A 22,014-nucleotide genomic window follows, 5' to 3' on the forward strand; every position below is an offset into this window, starting at 1 on the left:
TTCTACATCCATATAGATTCAAGGTATTAGTTGACCTTTATGTTACAAAGGCAGGTGCCACACACAGGCTTGCAGAAAAATCAGCTTGCGCAGCAGGGATAAGGATGGCTTTCAGCAAGCAGTAGAATGGTCTCTTACTGGGATTTCTTATTATATTTGGTTATGTTAAAAACATTGAACAGGCATCTACCGTACTTTTCGGACTATAAAGCGCACCTGCATATAAGCCGCAGCAGCTAAATTGTCCGTCTGTCTTGCTCTCGTTCTGTCTCTCGGTTCCACTTTTACTTTGGCGCGCGACCTGTCTCACTCTTTTCCGGCCTCCAGCTTTTCCTGCTGGAGCCCGCCGCTTAAAGGTGGCGGGCGCGGACCGGTCATAGAGCCCATAGTGTTAAAGGTGGTTAATTTTCAGTGTAAAATCCATAGATTTAGGAGGTTCCCTAGTGGCCGTTAGCTGTACAAAAAAAATGGGGGGAAAAGTCGCGGCGTATAGTCTGAAAAGTACGGTACTAGGGATGAGCATTTTCCAAAAATGTCATAATCGCCAAAACCAGGGTAAGCAGCATAAACAGTTCACTTCCTTGGCACAACTGAGGTGCCCTTGAGCTACAGGCCTACGCGTGAAATTATTACAATAACAGATTTTACAGTTCTTCTTTCTCTTCTCGTCCTCCTGGTGCAAAACAATGCACATCATGCGATAAGGGGGCATATTTAAGCTGTCAATACACTGCCCACTGTTTTGGTGTTAGAGCAGCTGACCTGATTGCAAACACTCCTGCATCTGTCACTGCCTCTCATCAAGGTTAGATATTTGTTTAGCCCTACCTCCATTCCGGCATCCATCTACATCTTGCAGGATTGCTATCAAATATTCAGAAACAAGTTTATACTCCGACTATTAGTACCGTGAACAAATGTCAGAGATAAGTATATTGATAGGTTGCTAAGGCCACACACAAGCATGACCAGTATAGGTGGGAAAAAGCAGAGAAGACCTGGATCCCTGAACACACGGGGCCACATCATGTTTATTTAACACCCAGGGTCATGGGCCAGTGAGCATTTCTCATGCCATGGGGGCACATGATAAGGACATCCAGTTAGTGGAGTAAATAAATAAGGCTGTGTCATTGACCACCGAGATAAGATAACATGTATTTCTCTAAGAACAGGTAGCACACTGGGTGGCTGATCCTAGCTAAGTATGCATCGGTGCTAGGGAAGCAAATGTATCATCAAACTCATTTGATGAATTCACTCATTCACAGGCCAGTGTCATTAGTTTGTAGCACTCCCCAGCAGCTGGGGTCATGGTTGTTTACATGATGCTTATTTTAAAGATGATTAGATAAGATAAGATTGTCACAGTTTGTTGGCTAAACAGAAGACATCCATTACAGTGAGCAAAAAAAGTTAAAATCAACGCTACAGGAAAGGACATTATTTCAGCCAGACTCAAACACGCTGCAGCTTAAAGAACCCAATAGGATCCATGTCACTCCTGGAAGACAACAGTTTCTAGAAGCTGCATCCGCCTAAACTATCAAGGCTTGGCTTGAAGGAAAAACCTCAAAATGTATAAGTAATTGTCTCTTAATCACATTTTCTAAATAGATATTTACAACAGCTCTTCCACATGTTGAGTAATCTTTCAAGCACAATTATGCTGCACTTAGGAGTCAACTAAACATCCACATCTCATGCTGACTCTGATTTGAAAGCGTATTTTGTTGCTTCCCACGTAAAAACACCATCTAAGAATTAAAAACAGAAGAGAACTTTTAAACTGCTGTGCAAAACAATCCAGTTGTCAATAAATAGCATAGCTTGCAATATAAGCCTGCAGATGTCTCTTAAGGTGGCCCCGTGTCCGACACTTGCAATGGTTCCAATGGTTGACTTTCTCTTCTGGAAAATGTACGTCTAGAACTAGATATTCCCGACCTTCTTCTGTCTCACATTAAGATAGGAAATAGCTCCCCACAGTCTCTACACATGACTTCACTCAAGGCTTGCAAATGACTTAACCTGGCTACTAGTTTGCTGAGTGGAGTCCAAGCCCTAGATGGAAAAAACAGGTTCTGCTTTACTGAGAACCAAACCTGAATGGAAAAAACATTTTATCCATGGAGCCAGCAAATGGCAAAGTCGTCTATTCTGCGGCATCAAAGTTGCTCACTCATCATCGCCACAAATGAAACTGTATGAATTATCAACCTCAAGATAACATGTAATACCTAACTAATAATACAGAACATACGTCAGCAGAGCCAGTTAAATCAAAACTGCAGATGTGGTGAACCACAGTAATGACAATTAGCTTTGGTTCTGTTTTCAGGACCGTGCTGCTTGGGAAGCCTTCAGCAGATTGTCTGTGACGCCTGTCTGCAGCCCGAGGTTTGTAGAAATCACTAAAGACTCAACTACAAGAGGCACGCTACTATTAGCATCCTGTTTCTCTCCTCCGGGGAATGAGTGTTGTCGGGCTGCAGCCTAATCAGAAACAGAGACCCATTTTCTCCACGCCTCCATCACACCACAGGGGACACAAAGCTGTTCTGTGTTTTAAAGTGCTCCTAAACAAAGAAGAATGCCAGAGACAGGAAGCAGAAAGGTTGCAATGACACCTCTGCTTGCCTTCAGTCGTGGAAAAACCTGTGAAGGGCCAAAGGTCACTTAATCAAGGCCGGTTTACCCAAAGGCATCCACATTGACACTTTTAATGGTCCTTAGGGAGGTGTGTGCGTCCGACTGCAGGTCAGATAAAGGGATATGTGGGATGTGTTGTCTGGGAGGGGGGGGGGGGGCAGGATAACTTGTGTGGGAGAAACTTTGTAGGACTCTTCATTTTTACAAAACGTGCAGTATCTAAAGGTTACTTTGGGTAACTGCAGAGTATTCACTTGCTGCTGTCACTGCAGGCTGTGGCTGACACGGGTTTCAGATATATCGCATGCTAAAGAGATTATGACAAAGTTGTAATTTGGGTAGTTGGTTCAGAAAACAGGAGGCGCCACATAAAAGCCAGCCGTCCAAGTGCTGGTGAATAGGCTGCAGTGTGTCACCATGACTGCTCTGCCATCTGACCGACTCTTTATAACGCAGAGGGACACAAGGACAGAAACTCGCCGTTGCTATTTCCAACCCTGGTTGGGGCAAGGCCTGCAATTTCAGGCTCTGCTGTGGTCAAGTAAGTCAACCCTTTCTAATTATACAGTGTGGCCCAGGATGATGTAAAGATGATTACAGTCCCTTGCATGCTCTTTCCTCCTCCTCATCAAAGTGAGGGCCAGAGCCCATGAGGACATGCCAACCCATAAAAAGGTTCAATATTATTTCAAGACATTGATTTGGAAAAATAAACATTAAAGTACAAATCAATGTTTTGAGCAGGTCAATGCGAGTCAATCTTAAACGTTTATTCCAACCACTGTTCCGTCCCACTGGCTCGTAGATCTGCAGTATTGCCATAGAGATGGAAACACTGCACTTTGAACTGAAACTACATAAGAAGAAAGAACAAAAACTATATAAACTGACTTCTGATGAGTACGCTACTGTTTGAAACTGCACAAAATCATATTTTTTACGAAGTATTTCATTCTTCTACATTCTGTAATGAAGGCCATCCTGTATAGCCTTGAACCACAATGAATTAAGCCTTTTTAATTTGTTCATTCATGGCCTAAGATCCTCCTTCTCTCGAGATCCTGGAGTGGCATTGTTCACGTTGAATGCTTTTAAGGGTATAAATCTGGTTTGCTGTCCATCTCATATGAAGTAAATCTGTGCAATGGAATGTGATCCGTCTCTCCATGTGAGGGAAAACAATCTCTCCATGAAAGAAACAGAGCCTCTCTATTGTTCAACACAGGCCTGAACTGTCCAATACAATAATATAACTTCAAGGTAAACTGTTTGGGTTCAAGCCAGGCTACGAGAAACGCAGAGTACAGATATTTAATAGCACTATATACCCTTTTATACAGGTACATCTAATGCATATCTCTTTATGATTTTATTGTATTAGAGTGTTGGCAGTATGATTGTGTTACTCAGCCAAACATGTTTTCTATGTCCGTCCGGTCTGATCTGATCGTAAAATAACATCAATTTTCACAGAAATGGTGTCAGGAAAGTTGGACAATGGCAGCCTGTGTGTAACTCAAGAGAAGTGAAGGGTAGGAGGGTTAGCTGACGCACATTGACCTATTGACCCACATCACTGTGGTCTGTTTAAACCACAAGAAGTAAATTAACAAAGTCTCAAAAATCATGATATATGCCAGAGACCGAATAACTAATATAGATAGGAAGACCGCTGTTCCTCTGCCTGTTAGTTTGTCCACTGCCTGTAGCATTCAATGCCCACAAACAATACTATTTACAGTGCGACCTTTGTTCACAAAAAGATGGCCTTAGACCAGGGGTAGCCGAGCCGCATGCGGCTCCTTGCCTAGTTTCATGCGGCTCTTCAGTTCATATCGAATTGTATATGTGTGAGTTTCGGGGAGAGACACTGACTCCTGACTAGTGTTGACGGTGTACCGATACTTGAAAGGTACCGCGATACCCTGCCGTTAAAAACGTTACGATTCCTCCGTTTCATTAGTATCGGTACTTTAAGAATGACGGGGGAAAGTACTCCGGTGAGAAAGCGCCGTTTAATAAGAGCCGTGTGTGTTCAGCACTCTGCTTCCACTCCCTGCACTGCAGCCGTGCCTGCAGTCCCTCCCTCTCAAGCACGCTCAAGTGCCTCCCCTCTCTCGTGCACGCGCTAGCTGCCAGAGCATGTGAGAAAACGAGAAGCATGGCTGCAGGTGGGAGTGCAACTTCCGCTGCGCCTCGGCTTGTTGACAAAAAGACGCCAGAAGCTAAATTTGGAAGTATTTGAGCTATATCTCTGACAGTGAGGGCAAGCCTACGGACACCACGAGGCCTGTCTGTGAGAAATGTATTAATTTTATTTAATACGAATTCTTGTCGTTTATTTTATTTATTGTTCTCATTGTTTAAAAGTTTGTGTTATGGTTATGGTTCTGGTGTGAAATAAAGCACAATAATTACATTTAAGACTGTTTCCCTTTTTTTAAGAAAAGTATCGAAAAAGAATTCGGAATCGCAATTCTTGACTTGGTATCGAAACCAAAATGTTGGTATCGTGACAACACTAGCTACTCCTGACAGTTAAACCTGCTATTTAGTAGGTCTGTTAAGTACTGAATGCTGATAATTCTGACGTCATTTGGCCGGTCAAAGTTGTTTGGGCTCGAATAAAATCGCTCCGTTACTTTCGTCCCGTGTTACTTTCGTCCCGGCTCTCCCTACGTGTGTATGTGTGGTGTCAGGTGTCGGTATGAGAGGATGACAGCGCGTCTAATTTTGATGTGGCTCAAGAGCCAATCACAATAATACCTGCGATGCAGGGCCAACGGAGCCCCGCGCCCCCCCTGAAATTCAAGGTGTTTAAAAAATATATATAATTATTTTTATTTTTTTAATATATATATATATATATATATATATATATATATAGCACCAAATTGCAAATAATCTATAACTACTGTCACTTTTCACATTGAACATGTGCTCTTTTATTAAATAAACTAAACGCTTTCATTTTAAGTTGTGAGTTTAGTGTTTTTGACCCTAAGAAACACTGATGCATTAATCAATAACAATAATCCACAGCTCCTCTCTCTGCTCCAGAGGATTTCAAAAAAATATATCCCAATGCCACAAAAATGCATCAGGTTGAAATCTTGTCTCCACAAAACAAAAACTGAAACAAGCGGTATCAGTGACTGTGTGTTTGATGTGGCTCTTTGCAATAAAATAGAAAAAATGTGACTCTTAACCTCTGACTGGTTGGCCACCCCTGCCTTAGACTATATAAGCTATGATATGGTTATTTGTTCTCCCCATAAATATATACTGTCCACCATAACACCTGTGAACATATACTCCATTAGATTCTTGCTAGTTAATTTTGTGGCTCACAGAGAGAATGAAGGAAGGCGATAATTAATGCAGATTCTTTCAGCCGGCACACAAAGCACGATGACCATAGGACAATCCTCCAATGGGAGAATTCTCCCGCTAGACTGAGTGCCAATGTGGATTCCCTGTGTACTTCCGAGGGTGACAGGCTCACAAAAGCGGTGATGGTTAACACACAGCAACCCACAGAGAGGAGAGAGAGACAAGCAAGCAATACAGCGAGGGGGAAGGTATTCAGTATAAATCCTCTATGATGAGGAAGGACAGATTAGATTAAATATGTTAATAAGATGCAAATATATCTGGTTGGAAATTCAATACATAATAATTGTGTTGAAAGAATGCTTTAAATCAAAGCCGTACAAACATTCTGTGAGAGGCATCTGTTTTTCCCATGAGCCTAATCTAATTTCAGAGCACTTTACTGAGTCAGCAGTAGTCATAGGAACAGTCAAAATACTACATTAGGCAGCCTGACAAAAGGCTGTAAAACACAGACTGATGTAACTGATCAATAATAAAGAAAGTGCTCTCTTAGAACCCATGTCTAATACTTTCTGTTTGCCGTTGTATAACTTGCTCATCATTTCCCGTCTGGCTTCATTTCTGGTGCAGAATTAAGTGGGGGGAATCAATGTGACATATCTTCTTTGCAGCATTTCATTGTCTTTTCTTTTCACTCTTTGTTTATTGAATGCTGAGCATATTAACAGACTTTACCCCAGCCCTTCTGTGGGCATATCTTCTACCATGAAATGTCAATATTGTCTGCAACAATCAAATTCCATTACTTCAACTGCTCAGCGCATTTCTCTTACTGGTTACAAAGAATTACTCATCTATGCGGGTGGCCCCTGAGGAGAGAAAACAACTCTGACAGGGTCTTTAGTTTTAGCTCCTCAGACACAGGAACAGTTCCTGCAGCTCTGAAACCCTCAACTCAAATTCATATGCACTTGATAATGAGAACAAATTAGCTGGTTTATGCAAACGCTTAGATGCTGCAGGCAAAGCAAGACTGCAAAATGATCTGCATCCAAAGCACTGAGACGGTCTGTGTCTCTTCCCCTCTGATGCGCACAGTGGCCTGAGCTCTGGAATGCCTTCCCCACCGGCCCCAGGGGAAGAGAGACTGACAGGGAGGGGGGTGTGTGTCTTGGGGAGAAGAAAAAAGGAGGTCGGGGGAAAGGGGGAGGGGGGAGAGGAGGAGGAGGAGGAGGAGGAGGAGGGAGGCACTGGGCAGGAACCATGACATTTCCCATTGCTCTTCATAAATCCCCAATTTAAGTGGGTATGGGAAACATTTGTGCCAGACAGCATCTTTACCATGTTTTATATCAAGATGTGTGACAGGGAAGCAGAAAGAAGGCCAATGAAGAGACGGAGGAGGAGGAATGCTGCGCACTTCATAATAGTACAAAAGTCAAGAGAAGCTTAATTATACCCTTCTCACAGTCAGAGGATATCACTAGGAATACAGATGTTCACTCAGCCTGAGAGCACTCTATAGTCAGTTGGTCAGTCCAAAAACACCTCGTAGTCTCCAGTTTATTGATGGTGAGATTTTGCAAGGCCACAATGTGTATTCACACCATCAATCAGTCTCAAGGTCATTGCCGAGTACAGTGTTTTAAACAACACCGTTCCCAGGGTAAAAACAGCTACACTTGCTACACTGTCGTTTCTTTTATTTATTAATTTAAGGGTTGCATATTTTAGACAGAGGACAATAGCAAGAGTAACACAAATGCAAATGTTGTGGCCTGAATCTAAACAAACCAAGTGTTGAATTTCCAAGGGCTTGACCTTGTTTCATCCGAGATTCGGAATAAATTAGATCCAATGTTGACAGTCCTGGCTGGAGAGTTATTGATATTCATGCTAGCAGTATTGTGTGTGAGGTCAGTGTGAGTGTCTCTCCGGAGGCCTCCTCAGTGCAGACTCAGGGTAAGAGGGGCACTCTGTTCACTCCCTCTGAAGAGAAAATATACACCCTCTCACCTCCTATACGTTCTCGTCAAACAACACAAATCATAATCAGAGTCTTTTGAGTTTTCAAAGGGAGCCAGCTGTTGTCTGGGCTTTACACTCTTCAACTTTGTACCTGGCATGAGTTATTACGTTCTGTACATACCTGAGTGCATTCCTACCAAAAGTGAGACCTTGTAATCTCTGATCAACAGTCTATGCACATAGGGAAAATATGTTCTCTAAATGACAGAAAGAAGTCTTGATTTTGAATAAAAAGCACTGCTACATGGTATTGTTTTATAGATGTTAAGTGTCATGTGAATTGATTATTCTACAGGGAAAGCATCAAATGTCTCACATGGGTTTCACATGGGCTCAATGACATCAATGTCCTCTGCAAACAGCTGGTACAGTCTAACCAAGGGACAGGTGGATGGTGGATGATGGATGATGATGCACACTTGTCCATACTATGATCAATCATTGTAACACTGCGGACACAGCTCTGGGGCCACCGGGCTTCAAAGTGAAGGAGTCACAAAGCAGCCGGATAGGAAGTGATTTTCAGCTGTCCCACATTCTCTGATTTCTCTTAACATTGGCGATTGCAGCTTACTCCTATCTATTATTAATAAGGATAAACCCGCTCTGCGACATTATTCATTTCCAGGCTCAAGTGCCGTTTGTTCTCGGACCCTATGTTTCCATGGAGATGTGGTTTAACAACAGATTTGGATTGCCATTAGCACAGATCAGTGCACAGAGCACAGAGCTTCTGCTGGGGCCAGGTGAGGTCATGAGAACACCACTAACCCCTGGACAACGGCCCGTTCAGTAACGTTAAATGGACAAGGAGGTGGCACAAAGGATGTCCAATCCTTCCAAAGAGCCTGATCCCATAAGCAAACAAGTACCAGGGGAAATCTTGCAGCTTTGTACCATCTTTGAAAATCTTCGTAGATGGGGAATCCATGCATCAATCACATTCGCCTCATTTCATGCAATTAGATGGTTGCTCAGAACTCCTTTTTAAGCCAGTGAATGACACTGATTTTTTTATTTCATGATAATTAATGTAAGATAAAGCTAATTACCCCCTCTGACAGCAAACACGCTTCTTGTGCAACTCCAGCAGAATGCACCCAAATGTGTGTCCTGCTCTGATTACTTTTGTAAGTGAGCTTAACCAATAGTGTTCAAATAAAGAATGATCTTGAAACGCCACCATTAACATAATGGAGATATAGATTTGAAGAGGGAACAAACCGCTTCGCTAAGCAATGTGGACGGTCCTCTGTTCCTTTGAGGCTGGGCACAAAAGGAACTGAGGTCATTAGTTCGGCCTGTCTCGAACCCTCCTGAGTGCAGAGTGCAGAGTATAAGGACAGAGGAGAGAGAACGAGGCCCCAGAAGCCCAAGACTGAACAGAGGCCTCCACACTCACCAACACAGACGTTACTGAGAGTCAGAGTCTGTGACGGCATGGAGAGATGGCCATCGAGAATAAAAACACAACCCAGAGTGAACAAATCATGGCAATATATCAAAGAGGCCAAACATTTTAAACACCAGCTAAAGACACATATTTTTAGATTAGCAACCCCCCACTCCACTTAAATGTTCTTTTAGTCTTTATTATTAACCTACTTTTATATGGTTTTATTTATTTTATAGGTCTTAATCTTTTTCCTATATGTTCATTTTGTTTTAGATTGTTGCATCGACTCAGTTGTCTTGTGTCTTATCTGTCAGAGAGAAAGCATTATTTATTTTTATTGTATTTGTAATATCATACATTTGACCTCCTTGTGTCTATTAACCTGATGAAATGTTATATTTTGCTGCATGTACCTTTTAAAGTTCTTAACAAATAATCTGAGGGGAATTTCTTGTTGTTTTTAACTTGTGATGTGTCATTTTGCACTTTGAGCTGCATGTGTTGTATGAAAAGTGCTATATAAATAAAGCTTTATTATTATTATTATTATTATTATTATAAAGTCATCTACAGAAAAGAACATATTTTGGGTGACAGACAGCGTAACCTTATACATCAATTGGACACTTTAGGCGCTCCTTTAGATAACAGACAACGGATGTTAAAAGGTATGAAAGCAAAACGGAAAATCAGACAGGGGGAATGTGTCTGTCCGGGCAGGTCACGCTGTAATTAGAAAAACAAGTGGCCTGCTGACCTCTCCAGCCAATGAACTGCCATGACAGCCACTATCGGCCCTTCAAAGACAATCTTAAAACACCCAGGCATGTTAACTGATAAACTGTGTTCCCTACTCTTTGAAGAGGCAACGATTTGCACATGGAAGGGGGTTGGGATGAGTGGGGGGGGCTATGACTGCTGTGTTGATGTGCCGTTGATGAAATCACCCCATGCTTCCGTCGAGTCCTCATGTATTTGTTTGGCTCCTTGTCCGTTGCTGTGCACACACTTCCAAGGTCACAGGCACCGCCGATGCCGAGTTGGTGAGAGCCAAATTAGGGTAATGGAGAGTGGTCACCGGCTGCTACAGCAGACAGTAGGTGTCTGGGGAACCAGGAAAGTATTTCTCAACATTCCTCTCAGTCAGAACCAGCTGAGCAAGAAGAGCAGTGGCCAGATTTGACTTTTAGCCATTTCATTAAGATGTCCTTCAACATGTGTTTTAGGTTAAATATAACCGAAAAAGGACAATGGGATGGAATTCAAGATTAAAAAGAACTACATTTATCAACACTTCAAACAATAGTTTTAGGTAATGTGGAACTTTATAAGAAATGTTATTATTGATATAGGCAGTTAGAGCAACACAAGAATATTTTCCCTGGATAAAATAGCACATAATAATTAATAGAAAACAATACAAGTGATTCCAGTAGGTCTAGAGTTAGGTCTACCGACATTTATTTCAACCTGTTTGAAGAGCAGTCGACCCATAAGAAATATGAAGATGATTTATAATGGAGACGCCTTGAAAGTCAAAATATACGCCACCTTGGTCTTATCAAAAAACTCTTAATCAATGTGATGGCAAGCGACCACACAACTGTTCTTGTTATGTTAATCAAAAAGGCACCGTAATCCCAATATAAATCAGTGCAATACAATAAGGCAGCATTAATGCCTGTTAGGAGTGTTTGGCAACCAAAGGTACATTTTGATGCATGGAATGTGATCAAAAAATGTTGAGCTTCAAAGCCTTTTTGTCTAAGAAGTCTGAAGTCATGTGAGGTGAGAGTGAAATGTAGCCAGAGCTTAATGTTTGCTGTAAAAGTCTCTGCAAACAGAACAAGGTGAGACTGGCCGACCAGCTTCACTGCTTTCTCCAAGAGCCCTTATTTAGCTTTTCTGAAGGAAAGACAGGGAGTGTCTAATGTGGATACACCTGAGGTTTGTGGGCGTATATGTGTGTGTGTTTGTGTGCATGTCTGTGTGTTTGTACATGAGTGTGTATGTGAAAGATGTGGTTGGAGCTACGCCCTGCTAATCGTTGCCTGCTGGCTGTGCAGTGCTTTGATAGCCGGTTAGGTCTGTGCTCTCAATGGTCTCCTTTGTAGATCAGGTGCATTCTTTTCTCCACCATCTTGAATCCTACCATAACTGTCTGGACATGGAAATCTAGACAAACATGACTGGGCGCAAAAATAGCAAACATTGGCAAAAAAAAAGCTATTTCACAATTATCCGCAATGTTTTTTCTTATAATTAAAGTCACGAGAAGGGCATAAAATGGTAACTTACCTTGAAGCCGAGAGGTATTTTTGAGTGATTTAAAGATAGAATACTTGGAATCAAAGAGGAAAACTAAAAGCCAACCCAAGCGTCATGGCTGCATGAGTTTTCCAAAAAGAAAAACCATGAGCTGATGACAAAGGAGTCAGATGTTTTGGTCAGGGAGCTAGTTATTATGGTTAATCAAAGGATGTTAATAATGTATGTGGAGGTTGCTTGCCTCTCTGCCTACCTCCTGTGCGCGTGTGTGTGTGTGTGTGTGTGTGTGTGTGTGTGTGTGTGTGTGTGTGTGTGTGTGTGTGTGTGTGTGTGTGTGTGTGTGTGTGTGTGTGTGTGTGTGTGTGGCATAATGTGGAGTCTGCATGTCTTCCTCCCCTGAACAGGTCACACACTGAATATAATCTGAGGTCTAGACATCCTGTGGCTGGCTGTGAACATCGTGTTGTCTGTCTGTCCTGCTTCAGCACCTATAACTTTTATTTTTGGGACTCGAACTGTATGAACAAGATCAATCGGTGCTTCTCAGTCAAAAAAAATCTCTCTCTTGGTGTTTCAAAATCAAGATTGTTCGTTACGTTGGCGCAAGCTTCATCCAGAAACTACACCACTGCCTCGCCATGCATTCCTGATGTACCTGGAGCACACTCACGGTGTAAGACCAGTTTTCTTAATAATAGAACATTTTTAAACTCATCCGTTCGGAAGAACAGAGTGAGGGAGTTTTCTTAAGTTCCCCAAAAGCCACAGGACAAGGATGGAGCATGTCTCAAAATGGCTGCGGTAGATATGGCCAAAGAGCTGCCACCCAGCTGTTCTCGGAGATGAACCAGGCGAACACAGGCAGTCTGACACTGAGACCTGTGGGCAGACCCTGCACCGACTGGTGTTTGTTAATGTCTGAGGGGAAGGCCGGCCACCGTGTCAGGTAGAGGGTTCAGTCTGATCCTGCTCTTGATTTAGTGCTTCTCACCCAGGATGATGGAACAGAGCACCTCAGACTAGAGTATTAGTAATATGAAGCACATATTTAAGCTTCAGAAAAAAGTAATCATTTCAGAGAGACCGAAGGGTGAGAGATAATTGTACGGTAGAGCGAACCGGTTGAGGGTTTTTGCCTTTAGGTTTTTCTGAGTCACATATGAACAAAGATTACATTTTTTCAGTTCTAATAGACTTCACAAAACAATTAGTTTATCCCTAAGACAAAAAGACTGAAAACACTTTTTAAAAACCTGATTGCAGTTTTATATTTGCCCAGTACCAATTTGACAAACAACTGTCCATTAAAAGCTATTTTTTAGTTTGCACAAATAAATCGTGAACCACCTGTGGTATTCGTTTTTTGAAGGAAGTCTTTCCATAGCAGTAAGAATTCCACATGAGGGCAGCTGAGAGAGAACTGATATAGACAACAGGGAAATCATCTCTGCAATGTCCGCTGCAATATTTAACTGCATCACCACAGAGAGGGAATATACAATATTGAAAACAGAAGACATATTGTAGAAATCTGGTTTGTCAGATGCTCAACTAAACCAAAGTATACAATGAAACAACAGCAGAAAACTACAGCTTCGATAGTATTGTTAGCTGTATTGACACCTAACTGAAAGGCTCAACAAAAAATGGCATCATAAGCTTCATAACATTAAGTGTTTATTGCATGGCGTTTGAGTCCATCACTGGAAGATGTAACCTACGGTCGCAACCATCACTGTTACATTACATTGCGTTTAGCTGACGCTTTTATCCAAAGCGACTTACAATAAGTACATTCAACCAGGAAGACACAACCTTGAAGAAAACAGAATCATTAAGTACATCAGGTTTCATAGAGCCAAGTATTTCAAGTGCTACTCAACTGGCTTTAGATAAGCCAGTCCTTTATTAGTATATAAGTGCTCTGTTAGCAGTTCTTTGTTAGTAATTCTATCGCTCGAAGTGGAGTCGAAAGAGATGAGTTTTCAGTCTGATGTGCAAGCTTTCTGCTGTCCTGATGTCAATGTGGAGCTCATTCCACCATTTTGGAGCCAGGATAGCAAACCCACGTGTTTTTGCTGATGGGAACTTGGGTCCCCTTCGCAGCGAGGGTGCAGCGAGTCGTTTGGCTGATGCAGAGCGTAGAGCACGTGCTGGGGTGTACGGTTTAACCATGTCCTGGATGTAGGAAGGGCCAGATCCATTCGCAGCATGGTACGCAAATACCATTGTCTTGAAGTGGATTCTAGCAGTTACCGGAAGCCAGTGGAGGGAGCGGAGGAGCGGCGTGGTGTGGGAGAATTTAGGAAGGTTGAAGACCAGGCGAGCAGCTGCATTCTGGATGAGCTGCAGAGGTCGGATGGCACATGCAGGTAGACCAGCCAGGAGGGAGTTGCAGTAGTCTAGGCGTGAGGTGACGAGAGCCTGGACCAGAACCTGCGTGGCTTTCTGGGTCAGCTGGGGACGCATCCTCCTGATGTTGTAAAGCGTGTATCTGCAACAACGGGTTGTAGCAGCGATGTTTGCAGTGAAGGACAGGTTGTTATCTAGGGTCACACCCAGATTCCTTGCAGTCTGAGTCGGGGAAACAACAGAGGTGCCGATGTTGATAGTCAGGTCAAGAGTGGGACAATCTTTTCCCGGAAGGAAAAGCAGTTCAGTTTTCAGTTGTGCTAGAAAGTTCAAGAAACTCGTGAATTTCTACAAACAAGAGAAAATCCTGCTTTGTAACCAATTTGCTGTGTGACGGTGACCCTTGGCAACAAATCACTTTTTCATGTCAAAACACCCAGGAAACTCACAGAAACTGCAGAGACAGCATGTACCAGTCACCAGCACAGCTGAGGCAACAGAGTGTAGTGCTTAATGGTCTCACACACACACGCACACGCACACACACACATCAAAGACACACACACCGTTTGTTTGTGTACGAGTCCTCTACATGATGAACATTCCTTTTATCTTTTACTCTATCTCGCTGAAATCGAAATGAGTTTTTTTCCCCAATCAGAAATTGCCTCTTCAAATTGACGTAAAAGTTCAAATCACTAACACGTTCTTGCCTCAGTTGCCTCATTAGATGTGAACCCCCCCACCCCCCCTGCTGTGGCAGACCTCGATGATTACAAAACATGATGAAACGCTCACTCTTCAGCTGTGAGCAGGGCTGTGTTTGAAAGAATACAGAAACAACCTTGAATAAAAAAGGGGACTTTGGTGCAGATGGAATTATTCTTATAAAGGAGTCTGTTGGCACAAGAGTGCAGCAATACTTTTCTCTTCTCTCAGGTTTGAATGGTTTAACTTGTTTTTGACACTTGACAAACCATGCCATGCAGGCGATTATTATGACAGCAGAACAATTTGATGTGACAGCCCTTTTCTGTGCTGGCAGCCAGGTCAACAAAAGGACTGCTGAATCATGTAACGCCAGGTGCATGAGTCTCTTACTGCCAAACAAAGTATGAAAAGCCCTGACAACTGGTGGTTGCTAACTGTTTGTGTGTACATGGTTTGTGTATGTTGGGGGTCTGAGGAATAAACAGCTGAAACTTATCAGCCTCAATGAGTGCTGCAATGCAGGTGATTAACACTGTGTCACCCACAACAGACGACTGTCTGCCAGCTGCCCCAAACGGCCGAGCTCATCGAGTGTTAAGCCCAAGCTGGGGGGGCCTTCAGAGGCATTACCCAACACACAGTGTCACCAAGAGAGCAATTACATCTGAGTAAAAGGGATCACATCATTAACCGATACTGACTGACAATACTGCCAGGACAGAAGTGATAGTAAGAAGGAGTATACTTCAAAAAAGAACGTTTCTGTCATTACTGAAAGGTGAAATATCGTGAATGTATTCATATGACTTCAAACTGTGAAATGAGACGACATGTCATTTAAACATGGGATTCAACAAATCATCCACAATTTGCTCCCATTCCCGTGTCATATGAAGACTTGTTAGAATACATTGGCCCTCCATCTACAGTAAGTATTTCCACCGATGGCTTATGAAATACCTTAGCCATTCTTATCCTGAGTCAAAGCAGAAAGGGAGACAGGCGCTAAAGCAGAACTTTTCAGACTGTGTATACAGGTATATTCAGACAGAAAGTATGTATGTGAAAAATAATGTGTTTTTAAAAACTTAAGCATGTTCAAGTTAAAATAATATCTTCCCTTGAAAAGTTTTGCTTCACTTAATTTGAACTCATAGAACCGCAACACAGCCGAGATGAAGCGACTGATTGGCTTGTATTTAAATGTGTTGCCTTAATCTTTTTCTTTCACTTCTATAGGATATTACTAAGAACCAAATGGCCTGTGATATACTCTATGGCAGTGGTTCTCAACTGGTGGGTCCCACTTTTGGGTCACGGACCCGTTTCGAGTGGGTCGGAGATGTGTGATAAATGGAAAAAAAATGTGTATGTGGAAAAAAAGTCAAACTTTTATTTTGAAGGCCCGATTTTCTAACGCTGTGCATGCAGTAGGCGTTGGACTGGAAGTACCAGAGACCATAAACGGTTTTGAAAACTTCTGTCATCCTTGCTGATGTTTTTTCGAGTCTTCTGGCCAATCAGAATCAAGATTGTTGCCGGAAGTCCCCACGGAGAATAACTTTGTGGTAGAACTATTCTTTACACATCCATGGGTACAACTTCAGATACAAATGAACACATAATGAAATATGAGCCCCGGTTTGATGATTGACAGGTCACAGAACAATGGGAGCTATCTACCCTTACCCACAATTTAAAGTAATTCACACAAACAATCTCTTCTTTGCTCTTCTCTCTGTGTGGAGCAGCAAGTTCAGCTGTCAGAACAAAGTGAAAAACAATGGCATAAAATATTATTAATATGTCGCATAGTAATAGATTTATTTATTTTCTTCTCAGAGTGTACCAGAATGCGTAGTTTATGTTAGTATTTCAAAAAATCTAAATTTCGGGTCGCGATTTATTGACAAAGGAAAAAGTGGGTCCCGAGGCCTGACCAGTTGAGAACCACTGCTCTATGGTATATCTGTGCAGACCCTAGATGCATTTGCATTGAGGAAAACAGTGTCAAATATATTCAAACAAACTTGACAACAAACTGTCCTAATACAATCATACCAACTGCACAAGCAATTTGGTGTGTAATGAAGTGCAACTAGACACTGCTGTGAATTAATAAGAAGTCATAGGGGAAACTATGTAATAAAATCTGAGGGGCCTGCATCTTTAAAGAGAACACCAATTAAAACTCTGTTAGGTTATTTACAATATAATCATCTTCTTGTGCCTTCAGGACCCAACTCTATTAACTCAAGTGAGGCCTACTTGCAACGTAACCTCTCTCAGAAAACGTTAACATCAAAGGCAACAGGCCACAGCAACATGGCATCTCACTTCCGGAGTGGCAGACCATAAAAAAAGTACTTAAAAGGGATTAAAAAGGCCGATTCCAAACAGATTCCCGAGGTCTGGCAGACGCAAGCGAGGGGGACGAAAGATCTAGGAGAAGCAAATGATGGAGAGACTAAATTAGCAAACTGTGTTTTTGTGGTCTTGGCAATGGGGAGATCCCAAAGGAGAGCTAATGACTGTAGTGGTATCTGGCTTAGGGGCCAAGTTTCCTTGACTGCTTTAAAGTTGCCTCCAGTCCATATAGCCACCATGTCATGAGCAACATATGCTGAGCTATCTTGCTATTATACCATTATCAAGGTCTTTCCTCCAACTGATTTCCATTATACTGCATGTTGCTAAGCAGATTTTACAAGGGCCTTTGTAAAAATGTTTCCTTCATCTGCAATAATTAGTCTTACAAAGTAATCATCAAGCTCATAAGTAAATACTCATTCTAAAACGTATAAAATACTCATTTGATCTGTCAAGTATAAAAGAGTGAGACATTAACCCAAAGCTGACTAAATCTCAAAAACATATCAAAGATGATGTATCAAACAAATAATCTAAATAAAAAATGGCAAAATGATAGAACTGTGTATAATAAAGCACAAGTAAGATATAAGAGTACAAAACTCCAAAGCACCAGACACTTAATTTTTAAAATAACTTTTATCCCCACACCAGTTGGGATCAAAATGAAATTTTTATTCAAGCTTCGCAAGGGTGCAGTGAATATTTTATGTCCAATATGGTACTATCTTGTCTCAGAGACCATTAACTATTCTGCAGTGTTCCCAATTTGATTAACACAGCCTTCCCCATAAGGGCTTCTGCATAACAAATCTCATTTCAGATCCCCGGAAGGACCTTAAATACAAACAAGTTCTCCTCTTCAAGGACAACAGACAATTAACACATGGTATGCAATTTAACACTTGTATTGCTCCTTTATAACTAACTATTTGTCATGAATGTGAATTTGTTTGGCTCCTGACAAATATATATGAACTAGCTGTCATCGAATTTAATAAGATGTGACACAGACCAGCAGTTTCAAAAGAAATCAGACAGATTTGTTGGAGTCTGACCATCAAAAAACATTTAGCCAGAAATAAAAAAGCATTAAAGATTTGAGCCACATGCAGGGACAACAGTGTGACAAAGCGACCACTGCTAGCTGTTGTATCTCTGTGACCTCTCATCTGTCTTAAGAGCCCTAAACAACAGAGAGGAGTGGTCAGATTTTATTGTCCCAGCATGAGAAAGGAGGACCAAGCTGCTTTAGCTTGATGGATGGGGTCCAACTGGGAGAGCCGAGCTGGGATAAAGGAGCTGTATCCCGCCATAAAACGCTGATGCTCCCAGTCTTCACGTACAGAAAACATCCTGTGTTTTAGTGCATTATGTGTGGGTGTCCGGGTAACAGAAGCTATGTTATCAGAGTGATTCATACAAGTGGTACAGGTTGCTACAGCTTGATATAAAACAATAAAAAGACAAGCTAACAATACTCAATTCTCCCTCTGTACTCTGATGTAGAGCAGGTGACAGGAGGTGATCTGTAACCTTTAATTGTAGCTGTCTGACTGTTGAGTGAAAGAATAATGTCTGGTAAAGGCAGAAAGAAGAGAACTATAAGACCTACTGTATGCAGTGACTGTTTGAACCAGACTACCTGTTAAAACCAGTCCTTGGGTAGTAAATCAAGTCTAGGCTGGTAGATGCAGTATAAGCAGTCATATGCTAGAGATCATTGGAGGGGGCTGTTGTGTGAATAAGAAAAAAGTCAACAATGTATTATTAAGTGATTCATGTTTAGTCATGTTGGAAAATACTAAAGATTTCCCAAGGAAACGGTAACATCTGTTGTGACACAATGGTGAGGTTGTGCCTACAGTCAAAGTTAAATAAAGATGGAAGGGATCCTGCTCTGAAGTAAGAGTTAGAGATCTGACAATGGTTCTTTGAAAATTGGGTGGTACATAGACGCAGTGACATCAAAAAAGAAGGGGTCCTCAAAACTATTTGAATCTGTCTGGGGCTCTATGATAGCCTACATAGCTGAACTTAAGACACTAAATTAAGAAGAAAGGGGGGGAACTACGAATGTATGTGTGTATTTTTTATTTTTTTTTGTATTGTGTCTCTTTATCCGTTTTTTGTTGTTGTTTTTTTTCTGTCTTTGTATACATGTATGTATGTACGTGTTTGTATGTGCATGTGTACATGTGTGTGGGTATGTACACACATGTATGTGTATATGTGGGTATACATATGTGAGTATATGGGTACATGTATTACAGTTACTATTCTTTATTTCCTTATCTATTCATTTTATTTTAATATTATCTTCTACATTACTTTAACCTATACATGTATCTATTTATTTAGTTAGTTATTTAATTTACTAGCTAGGACCGGGAGGGGGGGAAAGGGAAAAAATATATATATTGACTGTATTAATGTAAAGTCATTGTGCCTGACTCAATAAAAAAATATTTAAAAAAAGAAAGAACAAGGATATTTGAGGTTTATTAATGTGTGTAAAGTGTTAAGGATCTATTACAAAGTAGTGTTGTAAACGTGGATTGATAGTTAATGCATGCTGATATATGAGCGTTTGACACTTAGCAATCTACGCTTGATTTGTTTTCATGCAACTCTGGGTATTATTACATAGTCGTTGGCTCTTTTCTGCTGTAACAATGTACATTTCCCCTCTGTGGGACTAATACAGGTATTAAAAAAAGAAGGCAAAAAAAAAAGAAGTGATTCCTTCACAGAATGTTCAGGTAATTGCTGGAACATACATTTTGGATAAGTGTATAAGTATGTGCCAAGTGCACACTTAAGATTTAGCAGGACTTTTATGCTTTCATCTAAACTTTCTCTTTGGTTTACTTCAGCTTCAACTCACTCACTTCAGCCTTCACATTCTGAATCTTTACTAAGAAGGGTTTCCATGAAAGACACGATATAAAGTTTCAATATTCAAAGAGGAATTTGTATTCACTGAAATGAAATGATCAGATTTGCATCCAAGCCTTTGGGGTTATTGGTTCGCTGTAAATGAGCTTGCTGTTTTTTCTTTATAATCCTCCACATACCTGAGTCCTTCTTGCTCCCCTTGCCTCCATCTCTGTTCTTCTTCAGCACTGCCTTGAACATGGCAAGATTCCCAGAAGCCTCTCTGAAGGGCCCCTAGGAGAAAAGAAAAAAAGTCAGACACAACAAGACAACAGAAATGTATTCATAGTCAAATCTATCAGAATCAGAATCAGAAACGGGTTTATTGCCAGGTAGGTTCACACATACGAGGAATTTGACTTGATGTTGTGGTGCATACATAACATATAAAACAAAGAATCTCCATATAAAACAAAAAATCTAATATAAAACAAAAAATCTTTAAGGACACTGTAATAAAATATGGTTAAATAGCAATAAAATAGAGCAGTAATTTACAGCGAAATAGATTGCAATTATAGAATGAATTATAGAATATAAACTATGAAATAAGAATATGTGCAGTAAGCAGTATTTGAACAGTGTGTGCATTAATGTAATGCATATAGAGACTATGCAGTGGCTGAGGTAAAGTGTCAGTGGGGGGGGCCGGGCCTTGTTTAAGAGGCCGGTAGCGGAGGGGAAGAAACTGTTCAGACATTAGACATTATCCAGCAATACCAACACGTTCATTTCTATTGATTGGAAAAACAGAGGCCATTTCCTCAATTCACCTGCCAATAATCAAACCATTTAAACACTGACATTTGCAAGTATCTTTTTACCCCCCCCAAAAACAAGCGATACAAATGTGTCCTCAAAAACCAATGTAAAAACAGTACACATCTGCATTGTACAGTGCTTAGCTGGCACCCGGCTGGGAGTTTTCCCACAGCACTCCCAATCCTGCAGGTCATCAGCAGAAGGGTGCATGGAAAGAATGCTCTAATATTTAAACAGAAACGGACACATTCTGCTATCTTGCTATGCAGGAAAACACTGTCGAATGCCCTGAATTCCACATGTAATTGATGCTATGTGACTGAACTTGGGTGTTTGTCCTGCTTTCCATGCTTGTTCCCAAGCTGGTGAGCATTTTGAATCCCTTGGGGTAAACGGTATAACATGAACTCAGGCTCCAGCCTGGATCTGCTTGTTTACTTTGGAATTATTTATAGTCTTACGTAGCAGTACATTGGTAAAATATACTTAACTAAACACAGCAGCAGTTAAACAGTTAAATGTGTGGGACTTTTGGTTTCTAACCTTCTAAACACATTATAGGTTGCTACCCTACTGTATTAATAGCAGCAGAGCAATCCCTCCAATGAAAAGAATGGTTTAAACCAAATAAGGGAATAACTTCTGCAAACAAAACACACAGTCCTCGCGCTGAGTTCTTAACCCCAGAAGCCAGGCTTTAAATATCAAAGTCATTTTACTGCTGCTGGCAGAAGGCTATCGATCCACCCTTTCTCATCCTTGATGGTTTCAGATGAAACATTGTGAAGCAGAGCCTCCTCTGAATCCGTTATTCACTACAACTCAGCCTTGACTGCTCCAAAAAATTAACTTTTCATGAGGTTTCAATCCAATCAGCCAAACTTTAAATCAAGATTATGAATGTTTCCACGCAACACACGTTTACTCTGGTGTTTCATTCTTACATATCCAGAGAAAACACAGACAAAGCAAGCACTTCAAACTCTCTAACCTACCCAAAGTTAAACTGATCCATTTGGGTATTTGCCATTCCTAGGCTCTATTACATTTTCAATGAATCAACATAACTGCCTTTCTATCAGTCTGTACTGAAAACACATTTTCAGTGATTCAATATTCCACCCATCACATCCATTCTGGCAGATTCAATCTATTATTCTCTCTCTGGAGATGAGTTTCAAGTAGGGATGTCCCGATCACCT

At 41.2% G+C, this 22,014-nt stretch overlaps 1 protein-coding gene across 2 annotated transcripts in view; it reads right to left on the bottom strand.

Moving 5' to 3' along the window:
• Window positions 1-22,014, bottom strand: part of tanc1b (tetratricopeptide repeat, ankyrin repeat and coiled-coil containing 1b) — a 105,937-nt gene that overhangs the window by 73,190 nt on the left and 10,733 nt on the right. For both annotated transcript variants that reach the window (XM_034109769.2, XM_034109770.2), the window contains exon 2: window positions 20,191-20,284. In XM_034109769.2, coding sequence (XP_033965660.1) covers window positions 20,191-20,251 — 61 coding nt within the window. In that variant the 5' untranslated portion in view covers window positions 20,252-20,284. The remainder of the gene's footprint in view (window positions 1-20,190; window positions 20,285-22,014) is intronic.

The sequence above is a fragment of the Pseudochaenichthys georgianus genome, chromosome 21 (genome assembly GCF_902827115.2).
Source record: "Pseudochaenichthys georgianus chromosome 21, fPseGeo1.2, whole genome shotgun sequence".
NCBI lineage: Eukaryota > Metazoa > Chordata > Actinopteri > Perciformes > Channichthyidae > Pseudochaenichthys > Pseudochaenichthys georgianus.